This window comes from Galeopterus variegatus, unplaced genomic scaffold, assembly GCF_000696425.1.
Source record: "Galeopterus variegatus unplaced genomic scaffold, G_variegatus-3.0.2 Scaffold4462, whole genome shotgun sequence".
NCBI classification, from domain to species: domain Eukaryota; kingdom Metazoa; phylum Chordata; class Mammalia; order Dermoptera; family Cynocephalidae; genus Galeopterus; species Galeopterus variegatus.
In genome coordinates this window covers 34,142-59,190 of record NW_007730573.1, presented here as the reverse complement: position 1 = coordinate 59,190, position 25,049 = coordinate 34,142, and the positions used below count along the sequence as shown (strand labels likewise).

General features: G+C 40.8%; 1 protein-coding gene across 1 annotated transcript in view; it reads left to right on the top strand.

The window, feature by feature from the left end:
• The window catches only part of LOC103603119 (oxysterol-binding protein-related protein 1-like), a 141,325-nt gene that overhangs the window by 113,937 nt on the left and 2,339 nt on the right, over positions 1–25,049 (top strand). The window contains exon 16 of the mRNA XM_008587593.1: positions 5,722–5,884. Within this exon, the coding sequence (XP_008585815.1) occupies positions 5,722–5,884 (163 nt within the window). The remainder of the gene's footprint in view (positions 1–5,721; positions 5,885–25,049) is intronic.

The following is a 25,049-nucleotide window of genomic DNA, read 5'->3' as shown; positions in this document are numbered from 1 at the left end:
GTAAGTGCTACTTCTGGATTGTAAAATGTACATAGTGATGGAAATTTTAAATTATTGTAGAAGTTCCTTATGTGAGTGTTATAATCAGTGTCAAGTGGTTCAACTTTGTAATTGAAGAGCAAATTATTATGAGATCTTATTTGTACCAATTATTTTAAATGCCAGAGCCATTAACAAAGCAGTGGAATGTGTATTGAATCCACTATTGGTAGCATACTGTGGGTGTGAACGCTGCTTTTGTCTCAGAAGACATGTAGCTCTTTTCTACTTTTTTGAAGATATGTAAAAACTAAACTTACTCGTTTTATTATTTGTATATAGCACTATTCTCCCATTGGTTTTATTTTTATGGGAGGTCATTTTTAAATCGTTCTGATAAAAATAAGTATCAAATATTCTGGGTTTATATTGATTCTTCCAAGTATCATTATCATCGTGATTTTAAAATCCCTCACTTATTTATCAGCTATTTGGTTTTTTCCCCCCTAAGTGCCTGTTTATTGAGCTCTGCAGGAGATATAGGGTTATCCCCAAATTCTACCTTGATTTAAATGTCTGAAGATACATTTTGGAAGTAATTGACTTAACAGGTTATTAGCAGAAACTTGAGTTTAACAAGCTCCATTAATGTCATTTTACTTTCAGCATGTCAGTAAATCAGCAACCAGGTACATCCTTGTTTCTTTCCAGTGGTGGATGGAGCCTGAATGTAGAGAGGTGCAGAGGTACATAATTCTGAATGGGGTTTTCCTTTTCTTTTGGCTTGACCCAAACTGAAGAAAATGGCAATGCCTGTAAGAAAGGGATATTTTTAAAATAGTGCCAGAAGCCAGTCACAATTGGCTGGCTGTAAGCAAAGGGAAAATGCTTGAAAGCCACCATATGTTGGGTTGACCAGGTTAACATGAGTGAGGCAGTGTAGGGTCTTGGGACTCATCTCATCTTTAGTCTCAGGGTGAACTTCTTTTGTGTTATGTAAAATGTCAAGAGACTGGAGGCTTCTTACTACATCACATGCTGGGACCAACAGGTTGATGACCTCTTTGTCTGTTTCCTGTTCTCTGTATTCCTTGCATGCACTGAGACAACGGAAGCAATTAGAAGAAAACTTCGTTTCACATACCCACCTATCTGAATCTCTGCAAACACATACTGCCTTTTCTCCTGCTCCTCATGATGAACAGTCTGAGCCCTTAGCAAAGGCCAACCGTACACTTGTGGATTAGATCCCATCCCTTTTTCCAAACTCAAGAACATCATTCCAGCAATTTTCCTCTCTCATTCCTACATTATTAATTTCCCTCTCTCTATCGAACCTTTCCTATAATGGAAAAGGTTGGGTTGTCTTGCGTAATAAAATCTTACTGACCCCCATAACCCCTTCCAGCAATTGCCCCAATTTTCTCCTTCCCTTTTGAGCAAAACTTCTTAAGAATGGGCTATGTTCTCATCTCTCGACCCACTCCAGTCAGATCTTTGCCTCTAGCATCCTCTCAATACAACACTGAAAGTGCCCTTGTCAAGTTCACCCTGGATGTCCACATCACCAAATCCAGTGGTCTTTTCTTAGTTCTCATATTATTTGATCTGTTATCAGTATTTGATAGTTAATCACTTTTTCCTCCTTGAAATAACTCTTTGAGGCTTCCAGGATACGACACACCCCGGATTTTCCTTTTACCTGTCTGTCCTCTCTTCTTTTTTGATTTCCTTTGCTGGTTCTTTCTCATCTCTCCTACTAGGGTTCAGTCTCTGGATTTCTTCTCATTTCTATCTCTTTCTCCCTTAGTGATCCTATCAAGTCTTATGATTTAAAATATGATTTCCATCCTGGACCTCTTCTTTCTTGAATCCCTGATTTGATATCTAATCGCCTACTTGACATCTCCACTTGGATGTCGGAGAGCGTCTCACACTCACCATATATAAAGCTGAGTTCCTGATTGTCCCTGTTCCTCCTGCGGTCTTTCCCATGTTAGGTAATTAATGATCACTCTTTTTCAGGCTAAAACTATGGAGTCATCCTTGATTCCTCTTCTCTCCTACATCACATAGTCAGTCTGTCAGCAAGCCACTTAGGCCTTCCTTCAAAACAGATCCAGAGTCTGATCACTTATCAACACTTCCATTGCTATTACCCACCTCTTATTCCAAATTGTTACAGTAGCCTCTTAAAAGATCTTTTTATTCTATTCTTGACCTCCCCCCAGGTCTCTTCTTTGGCATATTGCCAGGGGGATCATATTAAAACATAAATCAAGTAATGGTACTCCTGCCCCTCCAGTGGCTTCCCATTCACTCATCATCAAAGCCAGAATTCTCATGTGGCTGTAAGCTCTGTGCAGTCCCCGCCCCGTCCATGCAGTCCTCACGTCATCTCAGTTTCTTCCATGCAGTCCTCACGTCATCTCAGTTTCTTCTATCAGATAGTGCTGCCTTGGTCCCTGAGGCAGATTTATTTTTAATTCTCAATCCATTCTTAAGTATTTATTCTTAATTGAGTGTTATTGTTTAGTGGAGGAAGAACTGAAAAAAAGGGTTTCGCGAACATAAGGAAATTTTTTACATTTGAAAAAGCAGTGATGGGATGGCAGAGAAGGAGGATATTAGAGCCAGCGGAAACCCTGAAATTCGATGTATGCAAAGGTGCTTAGTAAATCTGTAAAACAAAGCAAGCACATACTGTCCTTTCATGAGGATGTATTTCCATGCTTGATCAAGCCTTAAACATGGGGTCAAAGCTTAATTTCTCTGGGCTTAGTAAATCTGTAAAACAAAGCAAGCACATACTGTCCTTTCATGAGGATGTATTTCCATACTTGATCAAGCCTTAAACATGGGGTCAAAGCTTAATTTCTCTGGACCCTGAGAGTGTGATCCAGCCTGGTTGTGGATTTGGAGGTAACATTGGCCATTTGCATTCATGTGGGAGCTCTGTCCTCCTCCACCTTGTTGGTGTAGTAATTGGCCTTGTGGGCAGAAGAGCTCTTATCAGCTTCAGTGATCAGAACCACACTTTTTAACAGCTGTATGGCCTTAGCAGTGAGTCACCTAAAGGACGTATCTTGAAACAAGTTTTTGAAATGAGAATATTGTTGGTCCTGTAATAACAGAAATAAATGTCACTGTTGTTCCTTAATTGAGAGATAAAACTAGATAAGTTTCTAATTCAAGTTCTAATATTTCAGTCTCAAGCTAATACATTCTTTGTTATTGTTTCCACACATGCAATAACAAGAAACGAGTGAAGCTGTTGCTGTTGAATTGACCAGAGTGTGGCTAGTTGAAAGAGCTACACCAACCAGATTGACCATCAAGACCAAAATTTCACCTATTTTATAATTGATAATTGCATAGTGTTCTGTGAATACTAATTACTATTTCCCCATTTAGTGATGTGCCTTTGCCATATTTAATTATTATCTCTGCCTCATTTAACCTCTGTGAAACATAGGTAAATAACAGGACACTGTATAGCATGAGAGACTAGATAAAATGTGTTTGAGCTGCGAGTGTGGCTAGTTGAAAGAGCTACACCAACCAGATTGACCATCAAGACCAAAATTTCACCTGTTTTATAATTGATAATTGCATAGTGTTCTGTGAATACTAATTACTATTTCCCCATTTAGTGATGTGCCTTTGCCATATTTAATTATTATCCCTGCCTCATTTAACCTCTGTGAAACATAGGTAAATAACAGGACACTGTATAGCATGAGAGACTAGATAAAATGTGTTTGAGCTGGGTAGCACATGCCTGTTTTTAAAACTCTGGATTCTTTTGCTGGCATCCATTCACTTCGGAAGTATTCACTGTGAATTTCACCTTTTAGCATGAAATAAAGTAAAAATGAAAGACTGCCATATTGAAGTGGTTTGAGGAGACAGACTACTGGAAAGACTTAGTTTTTATTAGTCTTTAAGGGGCTACAGACACAGGGCAATGTGTATGTTTACTGTTAAATATGTAGTGGTTCAGTCCTTAAATTTTTCCTAATAAAAAGTTTAACATTTATTTTCAAGTGATTATATGTTGATCTGATTGCTTTCCATTTATTGCTATTTTATTCATTATCACAGCTCTAATAATAATAATAATAATCTCAATGCTGTAATGATAAACATGAAGGTGCCTGCGGACTCGAACTGTTCTCAAGATAATCAAGGTTTAACCCTGTTTATGCTATAAACTTAGCATTTCAGTAAAACTGTATCTTAGGTTGTGTCCAGGACTCTTGGAGTTTTGTACCTGATGTGCAGCCATCTGGAATTCAGGGTCACAGAGGGCTCTGGAGTCAGAATGGAGAAAGAGAAGCGTCATCCTTGGGGGCAGTGGGGAGGGGGCAGTTGGGAGTGGCAGGAGTGAAAGGGTTGGCTCAGCAGAGCAAGCGGTGCAGACATGAACAAGTTCTGCTGCTCCCACGGGCCAGAGGTGGGAAGCTTGACGTGGAGGAGGTTCCGGAGGCACCCCCCAAGGCTCTTCACACTGTCCGCATAGTGCCTGGGTTTGGACCTTGTGTGGACCTCAGGGAGAAGAGGGAGAGGCAGGCAGGGCTCCTAGTCCACACCCAGCATCACCTGGCCCTTCTGCTTTCTAAAACATCGAGTTTATATGTTGTGATCTTATTTGAGAAATAGGTTCTGTTGCTAACGTGAAAAAGTTTGAAGGCCATTGTGGTGAAGACTACCGATTAGATTATTAGGTGATGGTAGAACCCTCTTATAGGAGAGAAAAACAAGGAATAAGAGATTTCTGAGGATACACGGTTGCTACCAATGGATCCCAACTTTTCTGGCTCCTGTATACAGTGCCTTGTTGGCTCTAGAAATCATGTAAGATTAAGGCATAATATTGATTTCTGAGGTCCTGATACAAGAACAGATGAAACTGTTGTACTAAATCCAGTACATGCAATTATATGAGGATCAGGTTACTGGAATTTTAGAGCGTTTAAGCCATCTGAAAAGGTTTGGATGTTCCTGAATCTGATAGGAGACACTTCAAAGGTTGAAAAATCAAACCAGGTTTTGCCTTTTCTGTAATCTTTTTTTTTGTGTGTGTGTACTAAATTAATGGTAAAATATGGAACCGAAACCAAAATTAGAATTGAAAAGGGGAAATTTAAATGTTTATAGTCATTACCGAGCAATTTGTTTCCCTTCATTTAATATACCAACTATTTTGGCACATTATATCTTATGCTTTGATATGATACACATTTAGTATTTAGAATGGTTTTAATTCTTTATTTTATTTTAAAAAACTTGCCAAAACTAGTTTCTTAATTTTGTGATTGTTAAGAAAGAAGTATTCTCTATTTAAAAAAATTTTTTTTATATTATTTCTGAATTAACTAAGGGTTTTTATACAGGATACTTCAGAAAGTTTAGGGAAAGATTTTTGTGTTGTCTTTTAATTTTATTTTTCCATGAACTTTTCGAAGTACTTCATGCTAGGATCCTGATCATTTGAGCTGAGTTTGTTTGCTAATTCTTAATCTATTTTCATTAGCTAAGCTGTTGTGAGAAAAGGCCCCATGGGAAGAACAAAATTAGCTTAGTAGATTTGCTCATTCATCCATGTGTATGTAACACAGCTGTTTTCATTTCTGATGTTGCAATTGAACTAGATCAAAAGCAAATAATTCTCACATCCTCTGAGTAAGTCTGTGTCTCCTGTCACTCTGAAGTCTTTTTTATATATCTGTTTTCTTCTAGGTGAGGAATTTTAAATTGGAACAGGAGCAAGAAAAAAACAAAATTTTGTCAGAAGCCCTGGAGACTCTAGCTACTGAACATCATGAATTAGAGCAGTCTCTGGTTAAAGGATCCCCACCTCTCAGCATCCTTAGTGAGGACGAGTTCTATGATGCGTTGTCAGGTAACTCCAAAATCCTTCCATCTGTGTTGTTGGTGATTTAGAGTCCACCACCTGAATGTCATCTTAAAGTGGATGTCACCTTGAGTTTCCCAGAATAAACAGAGATGTATCAGTGTAGCTCTTCAGGCTACTTATTTTTTGTGTCATGTCATTAAGGCAGGAGCCTGAAAGTTTGGAATGAAATTCACCAGAGTCTGCCTGTATCAGGTGTATGCTATGCTAGGATTGTAGTGCTGTTAAAACTGCACACATTTGATTTATTCCTTTATTCAGTGACCATTTATTGAATATCTCCTGCCAGGTGCTATCACGCATTCTGAGGAGAGAGATGGACAATTTCTGTCCTGAGACAGGTGTTGGAGTAAAGGATGCAGATAAGTAACACCTGGTTAGAGCACTGTATGATAAGTGCCAAAGTAGAGGTGAGACCCCTGGTAACTGCAGCAGAGAAAAGGAATTGTTTAACTTTGCTTCAGAAAAACACGCTGAAGGACAGTGTGACATACCTGCAGCAAGCATGGACTCCCCAGCTGCTGTCGCAAAACAGCTCTGTGACCCGGGGCAAGTTCCATAAACTCTCTGGTGCTCAGTTTACATATAGTTAAAATGGGCTAATTATAGGATCCATTTCAGCAGGTTGTGTAAGGATTAAATGAGTTCAAATAGTTTAATTAGTGCTTAGAACAGTGCCTGGGACATCCTCAATACTAGAAAATGGGAGATGTATGTGGAGAGTTGAGGGTGACTTGGGAAGGATGCTAAGTAGTTTGAACTTTAAGGAATTTACTTTAGAATTTTTGAGGTGGGGGGAGGGGAAGGTGAAGGGACATGGAAGGAGTGGTTGGAGATCAGAGAGACTGAGAAAAATTAATTATTTTATGGAAGGAAATTAAGTGATTATGTAATAGGTGAACATGTGCAATTACTGGGTTTCAGAAAACCTGACCATGGAAGCAGGAAACCTTGGTGTACAGGACGTGAAGGATCAAATTCATAGTAGGAAATGGAAGAGAGGAAGCATGGTGCCAGGTGGTAGAAATGAGCACCAAAGATTCAGTGAAGGAAGTTAAAGAAAATGGTCTGATAATGTAGCACAGGGAAAGTGATGTGGGTGGAATATAGACTTCTGGAGAGAAGAAACATTATATAAGTAGGAACATTTTCAGTAGAGGTGTGATAGAGCTAGAAGAAGGGGAAAAAGTAATTTTAATAGCCAGATTTGGGAATAATTAGAGAAAGATTATAATGATAGTGTTATTGATTAAGTATGGGATTTGTGGAAAGAGTGACTCATACTGGAAAGAGGAAGTCAAGGTAGGATTTGAAAGCGGTGGAATGAGTGACAGGTAAAGGAAGTTTTTAACATAACTGAGGGAGGGAAGAAGGGAGGGTGTGTGACATTTAAGACTGCTGACATTTACTGCACATTGACCCTGTGCTTTGTTGTCTCGTGTGTTCCTTCTCTGTGAAAGGAAAAGTCCAAAAAGGAAAATTGCCAGAAGGATTATAGGACAAATACATAGAGGTCTGAATATAAAAGAGTCCAGGTACTTCAGCTGCTCATCTTCTATGTTCTTTAAAAAATTTTTTTTCATTTTCATTTAAAACTGCTTGTTATAAACAATATAAAAATATACACAGAACTCACTGAAGGCTGGCCAGTGAGCTCAGTTGATTAGAGCATGGTGCTGATAACACCAAGGTTCAGGGTTAAATCCCTGTACCGGCCAGCTGCAAAACAAAAACAGGAAATTCACCCTTCACCCCTTATCCTAATTAATCATTCACTCTTCCTCAGAGATTCTTATTAACAGCCTGATAGACTCTCTTCCAGAAATTTTTAAGTATTCACATGTATATAGGTGCTTGTATACATATTTATTTATTTTTGTAATAGTGAATAGAAGTACCTGTATAATTGTTCTGGACCTGCTTTTTCATGTAATAACTTGTCCTGGAAATCATTCCATTCAGTATTACAGCTCTAGCTCATTCTTTTTAAAGGTTGCATTAAAAAGTCCATGATACAATTGTACCACAGTTTCCTTAGTCATTCTCTCTCTCTCTCTTTTTTCGGTGGCTGGCCAGTCCAGGCATTGAACCCGAGATCTTGGTGTTATTAGCACCATGCTCTAACAAACTGAGTTAACCGGCCAGCCCCAATCACTGTTGTCTTGATAGACATTTAGCAGCTACTGTTATCTTTCTGCTGCTCAGTCATATTTTAACAATCATCTCTACAGTCATCTCCTCTGGGAGGAGGTAATAAAAAGAACTACAGTCCCTAGGTCAGGATTGGCAGGTAAATTTCATCTCAAGTACCAATTCAGATTGGTTTGTGATATCTGCTCCTCTTGGATTGCTGTGTTGAGAAGGATCCTGGTTGAGTCCAAGTGCCTAGGCTAATCGGCACATTCTGCCATGGCCATAGGAAATGAAGGGAGAGACCGAGGCCAGGCATGAGCTCCTCCTCGCCTTGAATGGCCCGCCTGACTTTTGTTATATTGCCTGAACATAGTAGCCTTTCTGTGGCCACTCCTACTATTTCCTACTACAAATCTTGAGAATCATTTGGTACAATGTAGAAACTGCATTAAAATCAAGAAGAAGATGCCCTCATTTCAAATTGTGACCTGCTGTTGACCTAGCCACATAATTCATTGGGTTCATAAAAGCCATCAAAATTGGGAATGACTTCATCTTCCCACTGCGGTGTGTGTACACACTGGCCTCAATTCCCACTTCCTCCGTCACCTCTGTTACAGAAGAGGAAATGTCTCCCTTTAAGGCCATCCCTTTCTCATTTATTGTGATATGCATCTCCTGTGCCTTCTCAAGGAGACTTTTGTTTAGTTATTGCTTTCTTCACCTACACTTTCAATACCATGAAACTTTAAATTCTAACTTAAAATTTCTGTATTAGTTTGCTATTGCTCGTATAACGAATTCCTACAAACTTAGTGGCTTAAACAGTGCAGGTTTGTTCTCTTATAGTTCTGGAGGTTAGAAGTCCTAAAATCAAGGTATCAGCATGGCTGTGTTCCTTCAAAAGGCTCTAGGAAAGAATCTGTTTGCTTGCCTTTTCTGGCTTCCAGAGACCCACTTGCATTCCTCGACTCAAGGCCCAATCTTCTATCTTCAAAGCCAGCAATACGACATCTTCCAGTCTCTCTGGCTCTGAACCTCCTCCCTCCCTTCTGAGAGGACCCTTATGATTACATTGGTCCCACCCAGATAATACAGGATAATCTCCCCATTTCAAGATTTTTAACTTAATCACATCTGCACAGTCCCTTTTGCATTGTATGGTGACATATTCGCAGGTTCCAGAGATTAGGATATGGACATCTTTGGGGAGCCATTATTTTGACCACCACAATCCCCAGATTTGTATCTTCAACCCTGATCTCTTGACCAGCTTGATACATAAAAAGTGAATTCTTGGGTTGGCCAGTTAGCTCAGTTGGTTAGAGTGTGGTGTTATAACACCCTGGTCAAGGGTTCAAATCCCTGTCCTGGCTGATGCTGGAGGGGGCCTGGGGAGGACTGATAGTCGGCCATAACTCCACCCCATCCTTTTACCAGGTTCTTGACTCTGCCACAGGAAAGATTCAAGAGCAGAGTCACAGCGGAAAGTGAGGACAGGTTTAATGTAATGAATGAGATACGTATTCCACAGAGAAATTATGGTCTAACTCTAGAGACTGAGCAGGGCCCACACCAAATCTAATATAAAAGTAAGAAATACACACTTAAAGTTTAGTACAGAGTGCAGGCTGGCTCAAGAGAGTGAGCAGCTGCTTGCTGAAAGTAAGCTTGATACAAAAAGAAAGAAATACACGCTCCACAGATAGCACAGGCAGGCTCTAGGAGAGTGAGCAGCAGCCCTGCCTTTTGCCAGGATTCAGTTTTTATAGTTTTGCTGTCTAGTACATATTCATGCTACCTAGTGAACATTCAGTTAAGGGGGTGGTTCCCAGTTATGTAAGATAGTCTTGCACATGCTCAGTTGGTCTCTTTTAGAGCATGTTCATGTTCATAGATCAAATTCTATCACATGTGCCAGACATATTCAAGAATATTCTGTGCTTTTTAGCACTTCTAGTGGAAGGTCATTCAAAAGCTAAATTCCACTTTATTGAGCATGTTCTGCTACGAGGGTTATAGAACTCCTCTTTACTGAGCATGCCCAGCCAGTGTACCTGCATAAGCCAGCCCCTTGTGGTCTCACTTTCCCTGTTGGTGCCAAAAATATGTCCAACAAGCAACAGTAACTTTCCTCTAGGATAGGGCCTAGAGGAGGGGCCTGAGGCCTTGGGGGAGTGGCTTGAAACCCTAACTCAGGGAAACGGAGCACCTCCTATCTCATGGCCATCCACAAAAAAAAAAAAAAATCTTGAACTTTGTCCCAGATCCTGTTTCTCTAGGGACTGGCCTCATTTTAGTAAATGGCACCTCTTTCATCTCCTAAAGCCAGAAACTAGGGAGGGATTCATGACATTCATGTGCCACATCCATGAAACACAGACCAAGGTCTGTCCATTCTATCTTCACATTGTACCTTGAGTTCATCTATGTTCTGTTAACGTAGTGTTGTGATTTAGAGTGTAGGTGCTCAGGCTAAAGGCTGTTGATAAATCACAGCTCCACCAATTCCTGTACCCTTGGATAGTTACTTCACTTTTCTGTGCCTCATTTCTTCATCTGCAAATGTATCATAGGATTATGGTGAGGAAATAAATTAATATTTGGAGTGTGCTTAAAACAGTGCCTGGCACACTCAGGGGTTGACAGATGTGAGCTGTCATCATCATGATCACCTGTGACACACCCACTCTCATCCAGCCTCTTCACTGATCCCTCTGCATCCAGCCTTGCCCCGCTGAAGTTCATTCTGTGCACACCATCCATAGGGATCCTTTGTAGACATCCACACCATCGCATCTCCCCACCTAAGATCCTTCAGTGGCTTCTCATTGCACCTAGAACAAAACTGAAATGCTTCAACGGGCCTCTGAGGCCCTTGACGTGATCCATACCTGCCTGTCCCTTCACCCTCCTCCCTTCCCCAGTTCCCCCACTTACTGTATGCTTGCCACACTGGCCTTCCTCTCACTAAATGTTTAACCTTCTTCTAAAAAGTTGCTAACTTGTGTTACATCCTTTAAAATGAAAGGATAATTTTATTTGTTTAGATCTAACGTCCATGTGACTTCCTGTTTCCCTTTGTCATGTCCCCATAAGCTTCTTCAGATAAGCAGGATCAATGGAAATCTACTAATACAGGGGCGAAACAAACCTTGATGCAGAGTCAACAATGTAGTATAATAATTTTTCCAGCCCCATGGGAGTGACTTAAAGACCTCATAAAATTCAATAAAGCAAACAGATTTCTTTCTCACAATTTGGTTGAATTCCATTGTGTAAAATTATTGAAAAGGAGATAAATCTAATGAAGCATTACATTTTGTCTCATTGTCTATGTTTGTGTGTTTAAGGAATGAGATGATTATATATTTGTGGGGGTGAGAGGGGGGCAGCTGGCCAGTGCAGGGATCTGAACCCCTGACCTTGGTGTTTCAAGGTAGTGTGCTAGGCAGCTGAGCTAACCAGCCAGCCCTCATGTGTTAAGTGAGATTTCGGATATAACTGTTCAACACTTTCTGGGAATAGAGCTAAACATTCATGCATATTGAAGCAAAAAGATTTAATGAAAAACTAAAGGCTGACTAGTGTTGTGGAAGAACTTCCCTCTGCCAGGAAATGAAGTTGTAGAAAAAATTTCAGGAGGAAGAAAGTGATTCTTTCTGCGTATTTCTACCCTGTCAGTTTCACTTTTGCTTTGTGCTGTCGTCCTCCCTGTCTGCCCTGGTTCTCACATTTCTGCTGTCCTGGGAAGCCTCGCCTGACCCCTCCAGGCAGAATTAGTCATTTCCTCCTGTGTGTCCCTCAGTTTACACCTCTTTCATAGCCTTACGTTGTGTTGTCCTTATCTCTTTAGGATGGTAGGGACCCCATCTGTTTACATCCCTGAAAGCGTAGTACAGTCAGAGTAGCTCTAAATGCTCAGTGGATGCAGATGGTTGAGTAAATGTCACTGGTGTTTCTGTCCTCCCTGACAATACATTGCTGTACATTGAAGAGCCCAAGATAACCAGTGATACTTGCTGATTTCATGTAGTCTGTATTCACCACTTGGGATTCAGTCAGGGAAAGCAAAAGAGGAAGCAAGCATGTGATGGCCTGAAAAGATCAAATTTGTTCTCAAAGAACTCCCAGTCTAGTTGGAGCCAGGAGACCTGCTCACAGGGGGCAATGAAGTAGCTAACGGGGAGCAAGTTAAAGGTGCATGACTTTATGAATCTCTAATAATCTACTAAGGTATTATTTCTGAAACATTTCGTACTGGTTAAATAAATAATTTCATGGCTGTTTTTCTTTAGTACTAGTCTGAGATAACAGTTTCATGGAAAATTCCTGCTCTTTGAATATATAAGTTCAAAGTGTATTGTTTTTCTTACTGTATGTTCACTTTCCTCTTTAGAAACATGTTGAGATCATTTGCTCAAGAAAAGCTTTCCTGCTAGGTTTTCCTCTTAATGCTATTTTGGTTGAAATGTGCATGAATAATGTATAAAATCCAATAGTGTAGACTGGCAGAACCAATAGTTACGTCATGAAGTTGAAGCCAGTTTTAGCATTCTCAGCAGTTATAAGTTTAAAGAAAAACTTTCAACATGGTGGTAATACAATGACTTTGGTTTTGTGTGGAGGACAATAACACAGGAACAGTCGTGACCTGTGTGAAATAAAATTTACTCTAGTAAATACAACAGGCAGTAGTTGAGGAAAGGTAATAGCATCTATGCTGACATTTTACATGTAGAGATACAGGAGCTGACCAAGGTTGTCAGTGTTGGCGAGAACCCAGAACCTCATCCTGACCATTTAGTAAGGCATTGTTCACACTGTTCTTTGTATTCCCAGGCCCAGTATTCTCTCCTTTTACAGTTTATTTTGCCTTTCTGTGTTTTTTTTTTTCTGTAGTCTGGACCTATCTAGTATTTGGTAGTCTCACTCACCTCTGTATTCATAGCACTTATTTCTCTGTTATATCTTTTATTTGACAGTTTGCTATATGCTTTATTGTTCTTGCCTTTTATCTTACAAACTTTTTGTGTATTTCTCCCTTATCTCTTCAGCAACAGTGTATGTTTCTTATGGGCAGAGACCTTGTTGTATTAACTTTTCTATTTTCCCTGTCGCCTAGCACAAAACAGGTTAATTGGTTGATGTGATGTATAGCAAATTGAGTGTCAGAGATTATGGTGATTACTAAATACCTCTGTGTGTAATATAGTACTTTATTCTGGAGGTGTCAAAGTACTGGAAAGGGCTCTTAATCTAGTCTTGTTTATAGCATTAAAAAATTATCCAGCAGCTTATTCATATTGTATATATGTTGTAGGTACACATTAACAAATGTGATTGATCTTTTAAGTCCTGGGTTGATTTTTTGGGGGTCATCTTCATTTTTAAAAAATGTTTTTATTGACTTAATTGTCTCCATTAATATTTATTGTAAAATCATATGCACTTTATACTGCCCTAAAAGGCAGGATTTGTTGAGGGAATTGAGAGGATTTGTTAACCAGACATACTTACTGAGTGCTTGCTGTATGCCAGATGCTTTGTTAAGCACAAGGATACCCAGGTAAGTCTATGGGTTTTGTAGTCAGGCCAGGGGAAGAGACCAATGCATGGGAGACAATTACAGCATAATGTGGTCAGGGATCTGGTCCTCCAGTGCACTGGAGCTACTCACTCGCAAGATCAGACCCTAGAGTTTGCCTTTCTCAATAACTTTATCTCCTCTCTAATCTCTGTTTCATACATCCCACAATCTGACCTCTATCTCCTGTCTTCAGCCCACTCTCTAAAACCCTGATCCAACATTTCTTGACCACACCACGACATCAACTCCATCTGTTCACTGCCCCTCACTCCATTCACTTGAGTCCTCGCTCCCCTCTTACCAGGCTTAGATTGCATGGGGTAGCACCTGATCGCTCTCCTACCTGTCTCTCCCTGCATTTTACGCAGCTGGGAAAACTCCAGTCCATTCTTCTTCCCCTTCCATGCCAGTCCTCACGCAACTAGATGAGGCTGCAGACAAATACAAAACTATGCTGGTGTGTCTTGCCTTAAATCCATGGCTGTTAACTTTGGTTGTACGTTCTTTGCTGCCCAGCGGTCCTATTCCATTTTTCTAGTCAGTTCTTTCTGCATGCTTATTTCATACTTCTTATCTCATCTGAAATTTCTAATACCTTTTCCTTGGTCTTGCTCCATCTGAGGACACTGAGAAACTCTTCATATTTCTACTACCAAAGCCACCAACACAACAAGTGTGTGTGAACCCCATATTCTCCCTCCTCTACTTTGCAATGGTGAATGCTGTGTCCCTAACTGAAGCCAGTCCCTCCATGCTGCAGGTGTGCCTGGATCCCAGCCCCTCTCACTTACATAAGGACATCGTGCAGTTCCTTCTCTGTCCTGGGTAATCAGTTATTCCTTATCCCCATCATTGTATCCTATCTTAAAAAACAAAACAAAACTGTGATCCCACACCATGTTCCTCACCTGTCATGCTCCTTGAACACCCTCTATTTGTACATTTCCTCCCTCCATTGCACTACAGTTGCTCTTGACTCTGTCCCCATTGTAACATGAGGGGACTTCAAGTTTGTGAACAGATTTGCATTCTCTTTTAATTCTGTCTTTGAATGCGCTTGTCAAAGTCCCCTCGTACCTATGCATGTGCATTTGTGCATATTATTTACTGCCGAATGGAGTGGTCCTTTCTCAGTCCCCTTCTTTCTTCACATTTCACTAGCACTTACAGCTTGACTGCTCCCTCCTTCATAGGACGCTTTACTGGACTTCCAGAATTCCACTCGCACTTGATTTTGTTTCTCAGTTTCCTTTCTGCTGGTCCTTTTGCATCCTTCCAGCTGGAGATGTTAGAGTGTCTCAGGGTGCAGTCATCGAACCTCTCCTCTCTCCTTTCTGCACTTACTCCTTAGATCCTTTGTATTCAGTGTGGTCTGTGGACCAGTGACATTGTCATTCCCTGAGAGCTTATTGGAAATGCAGAATCGTAAGGCCCTAGCTCTCAGACCCAAGGAATAAGAATCTGCATTTTTACAAATCTCTAGGTGATTCATATGTATATTAAAACTTGAGCAACACTGCCATACACAACCTTATCCAGTCCCATGCCTTCAAATGTTGTCTGTGTTCTCATCACTCTGTCAGTTTTTTATTTCCAGCCTCATTCTTCCCCCTAAATTTCAGATGTCATATCTAAATATCAAGTAGACATATTCACTTAAATGTCTAATAGGATCTCCTAAATGTCTTAAAATGTCTGAAAGAGAACTCTCAGTTCCTACTCACAAGCTTGCCTCTTCTGTAGTCTTCTGTGTCTTGGTAAATGGAAGATCTGTCTTTTCAGTTGCTTAAGCCAAGGCTGAGAACCTTTGAATTATCCATCACAGACTTTTTACTTTTTTCTCTCATACTCCGCATTCAGTCCATTAACAAATCTGTCAGATTTACCTTCCAAGTGTAGCAGAAGCTGACTGTGTCTCACAGTCCCGCTCGCATCAGCCAGGCCCACCTCCCGCCACCTCCCGCCTGGATTATCACATTGCTGTCTCACTGGTCTCTCAGCTCGCCTTAACTTCCCACAGTGTTTTGAATACTGCATTCCAAGTGATCTTTTCAGTTCATGTTGAGTCTTCCCTCCAATGGCTTTGTGCCTCAGCCAGAATAAAAACCAGGGTCCTGGGTGACTGTCCCTCTGCCACCTTTCTGAAATCTGCCTCTGTCTCCCTCACTTACTCTCTCTCATCATACTGTCTCCGGGGCTTGTTCTTGAACCTGCCCGGCCCACTCTCCCTCCAGCCTCCACTTTTCCTTATTTCCTCTGTCTGGAGCTCTCTTACCCCAGATAGCTGCAATGCTCACTCCCCCACTTCCTTCATTTTCCTGCTCAGACCTTTACCTGTCTTTTTCTATCCCTTTTTCTTACCTTTTTTAAAAAATAGCACCTTTCACATCATATGTGTTTGTTGATCTTCCACAACTTGAATGTAAGCTCCTCAATGAAGGAGGGGTCTTGTTTCATTCACTGATGTATTTCTAGCCCTGAAACTAGAGCTAGACAAAGAAAGAGGTGCTCAATAAATATCTGTTGGACAAGTAAGTCATAAGTACCTCCAAATGATGGTACGTAACGTGGGGTACAGAAATTTAGAGGAGGCAGGTAACTATTTGGGAAAGTTGGAGAAAGTGTCACAAAATAAATGGCACTTAAGGAGTGTTTTGAAAGGTCAGTAAGAGTTCTCCAGACAGATAAGGTGTGGAGAGAATATTCTCTATAGAGGAAGGAAACATGTGCAAAGGGAGAAAAGATAGTTTCAAAACCATCATGAGAGGTGTTGTGGCTGTAGCAGGGGTGATTGCTCTGGATGCCAAGGGGGCAGTGACGAGATAAAGCCAATAAGGTATTTAGGACCAGCTTGTCATAGTCTTGTTACAAGATTCTGCTGAAGAATGTGAATTTTAGCATAGAGGATGTAGGGAGCCAGCAGACACGTATATAGGGTGATGTCAGATTAGTGCTTTAGAAATCTTCATCCTTTTAGTAAACATCGTGAAATTCTTATAGTATACTTGCATTATACTAGGAATTGGGAATTCAAGGAAAAGAAGGCATGGTTCCTATCAGGAGTTCACATTCTAGTGGGGTTCTTTTGTTTTAGGAATAAAGATTGACCTGCGTCCTGTTGTGCTGGGTGAGCGATGACAGGGGCCTGAATGGAAGCCACATTGGTGAGATGGGTAGTGTCACTTCCATCCCCTCACTGCTTTTGTGAACATGTGTCCTTCTGAGCTCCGCCCCAGGAGGCCTGCTTGACTTGTTCACTTGGTCGGATCCGCCTTAACGGCTCTCTCTGCACCACAGTGTCATATCACTTCCCACAGTTGAAAGTTTGTACTGTTAGTGTGACGATTTGATTTTTTCAGCCCTGCCACTCCACCAGACAGCAAATTCCATGAGGAACTTTTTATCCCTAGAGACTAGCACAGTTTCTGGCACTCATTAGGGATTCAAATATTTGAGTGAATAACATTTTGAGATACATCTCAGGGCTAACTTGAGTGAACGTGAGGACTAGTTAGTTGTGAAGGAGGATAATATCCTTAGGATTCCCATCTGTTTACTGAAGACTTCCACTTGGCCCCAAGCACCTCACAGTCTATATGATGACAACTGGGCATGTCATCCCGCTCTGCCTCCTCCCATGGTCCCTGTCTTAGTTAATGGCATTGCCTTCTACACAAGGTCAAAACTACTAATATGGAAGTCATCTCTTCCTTTCCTTGTACCCCTCCCCCAAATCTACGTGTCTGGTTCTCACTTCCGTCCCCCCGATTCACCCAACAATATTCACTGCTAGTGCCCCAGCCCAACCTCCCCCACCCTTTGACCCCACAGACAGTGGCATTGCCTTCCTGACAGGGTGTCTGGTTCTCACTTCCGTCCCCCCGATTCACCCAACAATATTCACTGCTAGTGCCCCAGTCCAACCTCCCCCACTCTTTGACCCCACAGACAGTGGCATTGCCTTCCTGACAGATTGTCCTCTTCCTAGCCTTTGTCCTGCCAGCTTCCTTCCACACCACGTATCGTTGGAGGCTGGAAAACAGCCCCCAAACATATGTCCAAGGTCTGATCCCTGGAACCTGTAAATATTACCTTATTTGGAAGACAGGAGCTTGGCAGATGTGATTAAGTTAAGGATTTGGGGATGAGATCATCATAGATTGACCGGGTGGGACATAAATGCCATCACAAGTATCCTTATGAGAGAGGGGTGGAGGGAAATTAGACAGACACCCAGAGAAGAGAAGGTGGGGGCGGAGATCAGAGTGATCCTGCCATGAGCTGGGGACACCTGCAGCCCCCAAAGCAGGGAAGGCCAAGTGCCGATTCTCCCTGAGAGTCCCCAGAGGGAGTGCAGTCCTGCCCACACAGTGGTTTTGACCTAGCAGAACTGATTTTTGGACCTCTGGCCTCCAGAATTATGACACTAAATTTCTGTTGTTATAAGCCCCTAAGTTTGTGGTAGTTGTTACAGTGGCCACAGGAAATGATACATTAGGACTCTGTAAAGTCTAAAACTAATCACTCCCGGGAAGAATGTCCACTGCTCCCCATCACTTATGGGTTGAACTTTGTGATCTGACTCACTTTACCACCTTCTATCTGAGGACTCTGTCTTTTCTGGCTGGCCACGCTGTGCCCTAGCTGAGCCAGGTAATCTTGTCCACACACCTCGTTCTTTCATGCCTGGGGCTCTTTGCTCTTCCTCTGACACCCCATGTTTTCTCCCTGCCTGAGAGTCTTATTCCTCCTTCCCAGTGCAACCCAAATGTCATCTCTCCTTGTAAACTGACCCTGGTTCCTCTAAGAGTGGCTCCTTCCCCTAGTCCCACCAGTTTTGTTTAAACATATATTTGTATGTGAGTCTTCTGTTAGTCTGGACCTTGAGTACTCGGAGGGTACCAGCCAGATCTCACTAAACTTTCTCAACTGTTTCAGGGACTAGCCCTTTACCTGGTATGTGGTAGGTACTTGGTAAATGTTGATTTATTAAATTGAAGTCACGTGAAAATACTTTGTTTTTTAACTACGGATTATTCTGTAACTGGTCTTATTTCTAGAATTATTTTCTTTGTAGAGGGCATTTGTGACTTTCCCAAAAAATAATTTTGGGAAGGGATGTTAACAAGACAAACTGGGAAGCACTGGATTTAGTAGTCCAAAATAGGCACACATAAGATTTCCAGTAGCCCACACAGCATGGTTTGTTTAATTCTACATCTTCAGTTATATGTGCAGATGTTGCAAATTTTAGAAAACAGTAATAGATTTAGTTGCTTGGGGATGAGCCAGTATTTTTGAGAAACTCTGCCACAAGCAACGCTATACCGTTTGGCTAATTTTGACTTTGGACATAATTCAGAGAAGATATGTCTAGAATGTCTCTGACCCTTGTTGTTTGCTGCCAAGATTCTGTTTTAAGCGTTTGTCACTTCCTTAGTAAATTATTGTAGCAGTCTCTTGGCAGCCCCTTCTGGACTCATCTTGATTTTCAGTTTATAATTTATTTTCAACGTGGTAAGTTTTTGCTTATTTTCTTTGCATTCTTTATATTTACTGTGCTGTTTTTGAGATTATGCACTTGTACCTTAAGGCTAAATAAAAATTTGGCACTGATATTGCAAGTGGTATCTTGGGTTACTTTGGACACTTTTAGAACATGTCTAATGTGTGGAAAACCATAAACAATACAGGTATTAAATTGAGCATGTGCATTTCCTGGCCATTTCCTGTGACCTTTGGTAACAGGAGGAAGGATGATTGGGACATTATCCAGAGTTCCTCCACATCTTGCTGCTTTGTGCTGTTGGTTCTCAGGCTGGTTTTCAAAGGTCATATTTTAAAAAACTGCTTGTCAGGATAACTTATAAGAATTGTTGGTATGCTTATATTGTGAACCTTCTGACTTCTGCCTTCAGCCTTTTAATAGTAGGAAAGTTCTTTCACTCAAAGGTGCTGGTTCTTTTCCAGCACCTGGAAAGTTCTTTCACTCAAAAAGTAGGATTGAGGTAAGGATCCTCTTAATTCTAGAGTAAAGTTAAAGTCACGTAACCCAGTCACAGCCATTGGTTTTCATACTGTTTTGATGAGAAGAACTGTGCTCAATCTGAAATGTGTTTAAAATAATTCTAAATTTTCATATGGATAGAGCTTTAAAGATCTGGGCTGTTGGAGGCTTGTTACATTAAAACAAACTGTGTGTGTGGGTGGGTGTGTGTGTGTGTGGGTGTGTGTGGTTGTGGGTGTGTGTAGCCATTCTGTTATTACTACTGTTTTAATTGAGAAATTAACCAGATGGAGCTTCTGTCTACCTTAAATGCTTGTCTGTAAGCACTCTAACCAACTGAGCTAACCAGCCAACCCCTGACACTTTTTCTATAAAATGTAATTATCAGTTAAGTCACCTGAATCCTTTTGGAACTAGATGGGAATAAACCCACAGATAAGTGCAGACCAGGTATCCCATTTTCCATTACTACTCAGGGCTGTCCAGATTCTCCTAATTGCCCATAAAAAGTCCAGTGAGTAGTGGAGGGCTACTCCCATACCCTGTTTTTCAGGTGTCAGTGAAGTATCCTGAAAGTTTTAAGTGGCTTTGTTTGTTATAGAAATGTGTATGTTTATAAGGGGAAAGGCAGTAGGGGGAAATAAAAAGAATAATGAAAAGCTCATGCCTGCAATCTAGCTATGTATATTATTAAAATAAATTTTTTTATGCACTTAAAAATGTCTAGAAAAATCTACCAGTTTTGCTTCTATGTCGTTATCTTTTGTTGTTGGCATTGAGGTTTATGTTTATGCATCCAACATGATATCTGGCTTTGGATTGACAGGTTTTTGTTTACTTGTTTGTTTGGGGTTTGTTTTGGTTTTCATTTGTTGTTGTGTTTATTGTGATAAAATACGTATAACATAAAATTTACCATCTTAACTATTTCTAAGTGTACAAATTAGTGGCATTAAGTACATTCACATTGTTGTACAACCATCACCAGTGTCCATCCTCAGACCTTTTTCGTCATCCCGAACTGAAACTCTATGCCCATTAAGCACTCGCTCCCTCCCATTCCTTCCTCCCCTGTTTGTTTGTTTTAAAGCTTGAGTCCTGTGGTCTGTGTGAGAGAGCACTGTAACCAGCACACGGGAGGCATGAAGCACACTCTTTCCAACGCTGTCCACTTGCCACTAAAGCAGGACTGTGTGGCCTGGTAATGTTGGATAGTAGACAAGGCCTGGCCTATTTGGTACTTACATGTGTGGGCAAAAGTCAAGAAACGTAGTTCTAAGACTGAATTATTACCTCAGCGGCACTGAGATCTATCACTGATTTACTATATAGGGAGGTTTGAAAATTAGTTCTGTGTATAGGCTTTGAGCTTGATCAGTGAACCTCTGCAGTGGCTATGGTCTCTTTGATATTTAGCTAAACATGTTTGAATTTAACCATCTCTATGAATTTGGGTCTCCATATGAAGCGATGTTCCCCTGGAAGTAGGCAGGAGGTGTGAGTAATGCTGTGAAGGTGTGGTCTGTTAAGAATGGCTCCCTGTTGCCCACAGAGTAAGGGCAGTCCTTCACACTAGAGCTGTTGGACAGCTCTCTGTTCATAGTATGAGGCATAACCGAGCTTTTCTTTTTAAGCACCTGTTGTGCGCTCCCTGTTGCCCACAGAGTAAGGGCAGTCCTTCACACTAGAGCTGTTGGACAGCTCTCTGCTCATAGTATGAGGCATAACCGAGCTTTTCTTTTTAAGCACCTGTTGTGTTTTTCTCTCCCAGGCACTGTACATCATGTAATTGATCATGTTTCTTTTGCCTTCAATGCTGGAAAGCTTAGCATTTGTGGTTTACCTCTAGCAAGTGTACAGAACCTCCTGACATGTATTGGGATACTGCTGCATACCTAGATTTGTTTTCCATGCTCTTTGTCCCACTGCCTGCTTTTGATTTTTATTTATCCGATATTGTCTGCTTCACGACTGACCCACAGCCTCATTTCCACCCCCACCCCCCGATTCTGCATCATAAACTGCCGTCTTACTGAGTGCTTCATCCCTACCTGCACTGTCATGCCATTCCCTCGGCTTGGGACATTTCCTGTTTTGCAGCTCTCTCCTCTCCCACTTTGTCAGCTTACTCAGTACAGTCACCAGCCATGATACTTTCCTGACATAAAATTGACTGATGCCTCCTTTGTGGCCCACTGCCCCCATTCAGACTTCTGTTATTGCTCCTAGAAAAATGGACTAAACTCATTTGCTCAGCAGTGGACCTCTGCTAGACCGTAGTCAGGGACCACATCTTACTGTTCTTTGAGTCCCACATACCTTGCACATGACACAAGGAAGGGAGGGACAAATTGAGCAGTATCAGATGTGGTAGATAAGTCAAAATAAGAAATGAAAAATGACCGTTGGAGTTTGCATATGGAGGTAATTAGTGACCTTTGTCAGGCCTTCAGGGGAAGGGTGTGGATAGCCTGATTATAGTAGAGAGAAGGAATTTGGGAGCAGGGTAGACAGGAAGGAGTAAGAAAGGAGTGAGAGGGAGGAGGTAGAGAAAGAGGTTGGAGGGAGGGAGTCAAGTGCTGCTAGACAGGAAGGACGAGAATCTGCACTGCCCTCTGATGGCATGTCCCTAGGGCTAAGCATGGTTGGTCCCATGGCAAGTTCTTAAAGTGACTTATGGGGATGAAGGTAGTAGGTCTCCAGCTTGTGTATTCACTAATTGGAAGTCTTGTTTTGGGAAAAGTCTCTTTGCTTCACAGAAGCACTTACTGCCTCTTGTTGAGTGTTTATTGTATATCTGTTTTTTTGTTGAAAAAGAAAAAAATTATGGGTGGGCAAGTCCCTGTCTTATGATTTGTATTTCTTAAAATACAAACACAATATCCTGTGCATAATAATGTTTTGTACATGCTCAAGGTTTTTTGCTTCATTGCTTTTTGGTTTTCATGACATCTAAATTATAAACTAATAATGCATCCTAAATAATACTAACCAATACAGACAAAATTGTTTGGACTCTAGATTCTTAATTTGTTTCATATGAAACAAGTTTTAAAATGTAGAAGTTAAAAACCATTGTGACTTGCCACCCTGGGATGCCATCACCCTCCAATTCAGGTTGTGTTCCTGCTGCTCCCTCGGAACATCTCCAGCCTCTACCTGAACACCGTTTTCATTTTTTAAAGATGTACCGTTAGCACCACCTCTCCTTTGTTGCCTTTCCTGACACCCCTCTGCCTCCTCCAGAAAACTGGCTGATCCCCTCTTTGCCTCAGGTGCCCTAAACAGACTTCTGTCATTTTACTGCGTGCCTTTGTCCATACGCCTGCTTACCTGAACCAGACTGTTCTTCCTTTTGGAGGGGAGGAGGGGTATTAGCTCTTTTTTTAATTGACACATTGTAATTATACATGCCTATGGGGTATGATCTGATGTTTGATACATATTATGTTGTATAATAACTGGGTCAGGGTAGTTAACGTATCAATCAGCTCATGCATTTATCATTTCTTTGTGGTGAAAACATTCACAAGTCTCTCCTCTACCCGTTCTATAGTATACAAAACGTAACTATTAGCCATAGTCACCCTACTGTGCAACGAACCCCAGAATTTATTCCTCCTATCTAATTGTAATTTTGTACCTGTTGGCCGACCTCTCCCTGTTTTCCTCCCCACCCCCACACCTCTCCCCTGCCTAGTCTCTGGCAACCATTGTTGTATTCCTTGCCCCTATAATACCACCTTTTTTTTTTTTTTAGATTCCACTAATGAGTAAGGTCATATTGTATTTATCTTCCTGTGCCTGGCTTACTTGACTTAACATAAATGTCTTCCAAGCACATCCGTGTGGCTATGAATGACAGGATTTCATTTTTTTTTTTATGGCTGAGTAGTACTCTATTGTGTGTGTAGACCATGTTTTTTTAATCCCTTCATAAAAAAAAAAATGGATACTTAGGTTCGACACTTAGGTTGATTCCATGTCTTGGCTATTGTAAATTGTGCTGCAGTAAACATAGGAGTTCAGATAACTCTTCAGTGTACTGACTTTATTTCTTTTAAACATAGGAGTTCAGATAACTCTTCAGTGTACTGACTTTATTTCTTTTGGGTATATACCCAGTAATGGGATTGCTGGATCAAATGATAGTTCTATTTTAAATTTTTTTTGAGGAATCTCTATACTGTTTTCTATAATAGCTGTACTAGTTTACACTCTCACTGACAGTGTGCACGCGTTCTCTTTTCTACACATCCTCACCAACACTTGTTTTCTTTTGTCTTTTTGGTAATAGCCATTCTAACAGGAGTGAGGTGGTATCATTGTTGTTTTGATTTGTGTTTCCCTGATGATTAGTGATGTTGCATTTTTTTCATATGCCTGATGGCCATTTGTATGTCTTCTTCTGAGAAATGTCTGTGAAGATCCTCTGCCCATTTCTAAATTGGGTTATTTGGTTTGCTGCTGCTAAGCTAAGTTCCTTATTTATTCTTAATGTTAACCCCTGTCAGATGTCTGGTCTGAAAGTATTTTCTCCCATTCTGTAAATCACTCTAGTGTCAGGTACTGTGATGCTTCCAGCTTTGTCCATTGTTCTCAGGATTGCTTTGGCTATTTGGAGTCTTTTTCTGTTCCGTATGAATGTTAGGATTGTTTTTTCTATTTCTGTGAAGAATGTCATTAGTATTTTGATAGAAATTGCATTAAATCTGTAGATCACTTTGGGTAGAATGGCAATTTTAATAATATTAATTCATCCAGTCCATGAGCTTGGGATATCTTTCCATTTATTTGTGTCCTCTTCACTTTCTTTAAAGTTTTATAGTTTTCATTGTAGAGGTCTTTCTCTCCTTTGGTCATTCTTTAATGCAGAAAAAAAAATTTTTTTTGCTTATATTTTAGAGTTTTATTTAGTGTTTTTGTAGATGTAATTTTAACAACTGTTTATTTCATTGAATGGGTGACTGCCTCCCTTTTATTGGTTATCAAGTTGTCTTTAATTTTTTTGATAAAAGTTTATGATTGCCTCCCAAAATTGGCAATGAAAAATAAGTCTCTCTAAAATTATTATTGAAATGTTTCTTTGTTATAACGTGTATGTTTGTTATAAGGTGAAATGTTTCTTTGTTATAAGGTGTATAAAGCTATATTTTTAGAAATTGTGTTAGAAGTTATATTTACAGAAGGGCCGAGCCCGCGGCGCACTCGGGAGAGTACGGCGCTGTAGCGCAGCAGTGCTCCCGCCGCGGGTTCGGACCCTATATAGGGATGACCGGTGCGCTCACTGGCTGGGCGCGGTGCGGCCGGTCTCAAAAAGGACAAAAAAAAAAAAAAAAAAAAAAGTTATTTTTAAAAAAAAAAAAAAAAAGTTTCCCCGCTTTTAAAGTTTTTTTGCAAGTAGCTTACATTGCCCTTTAAAC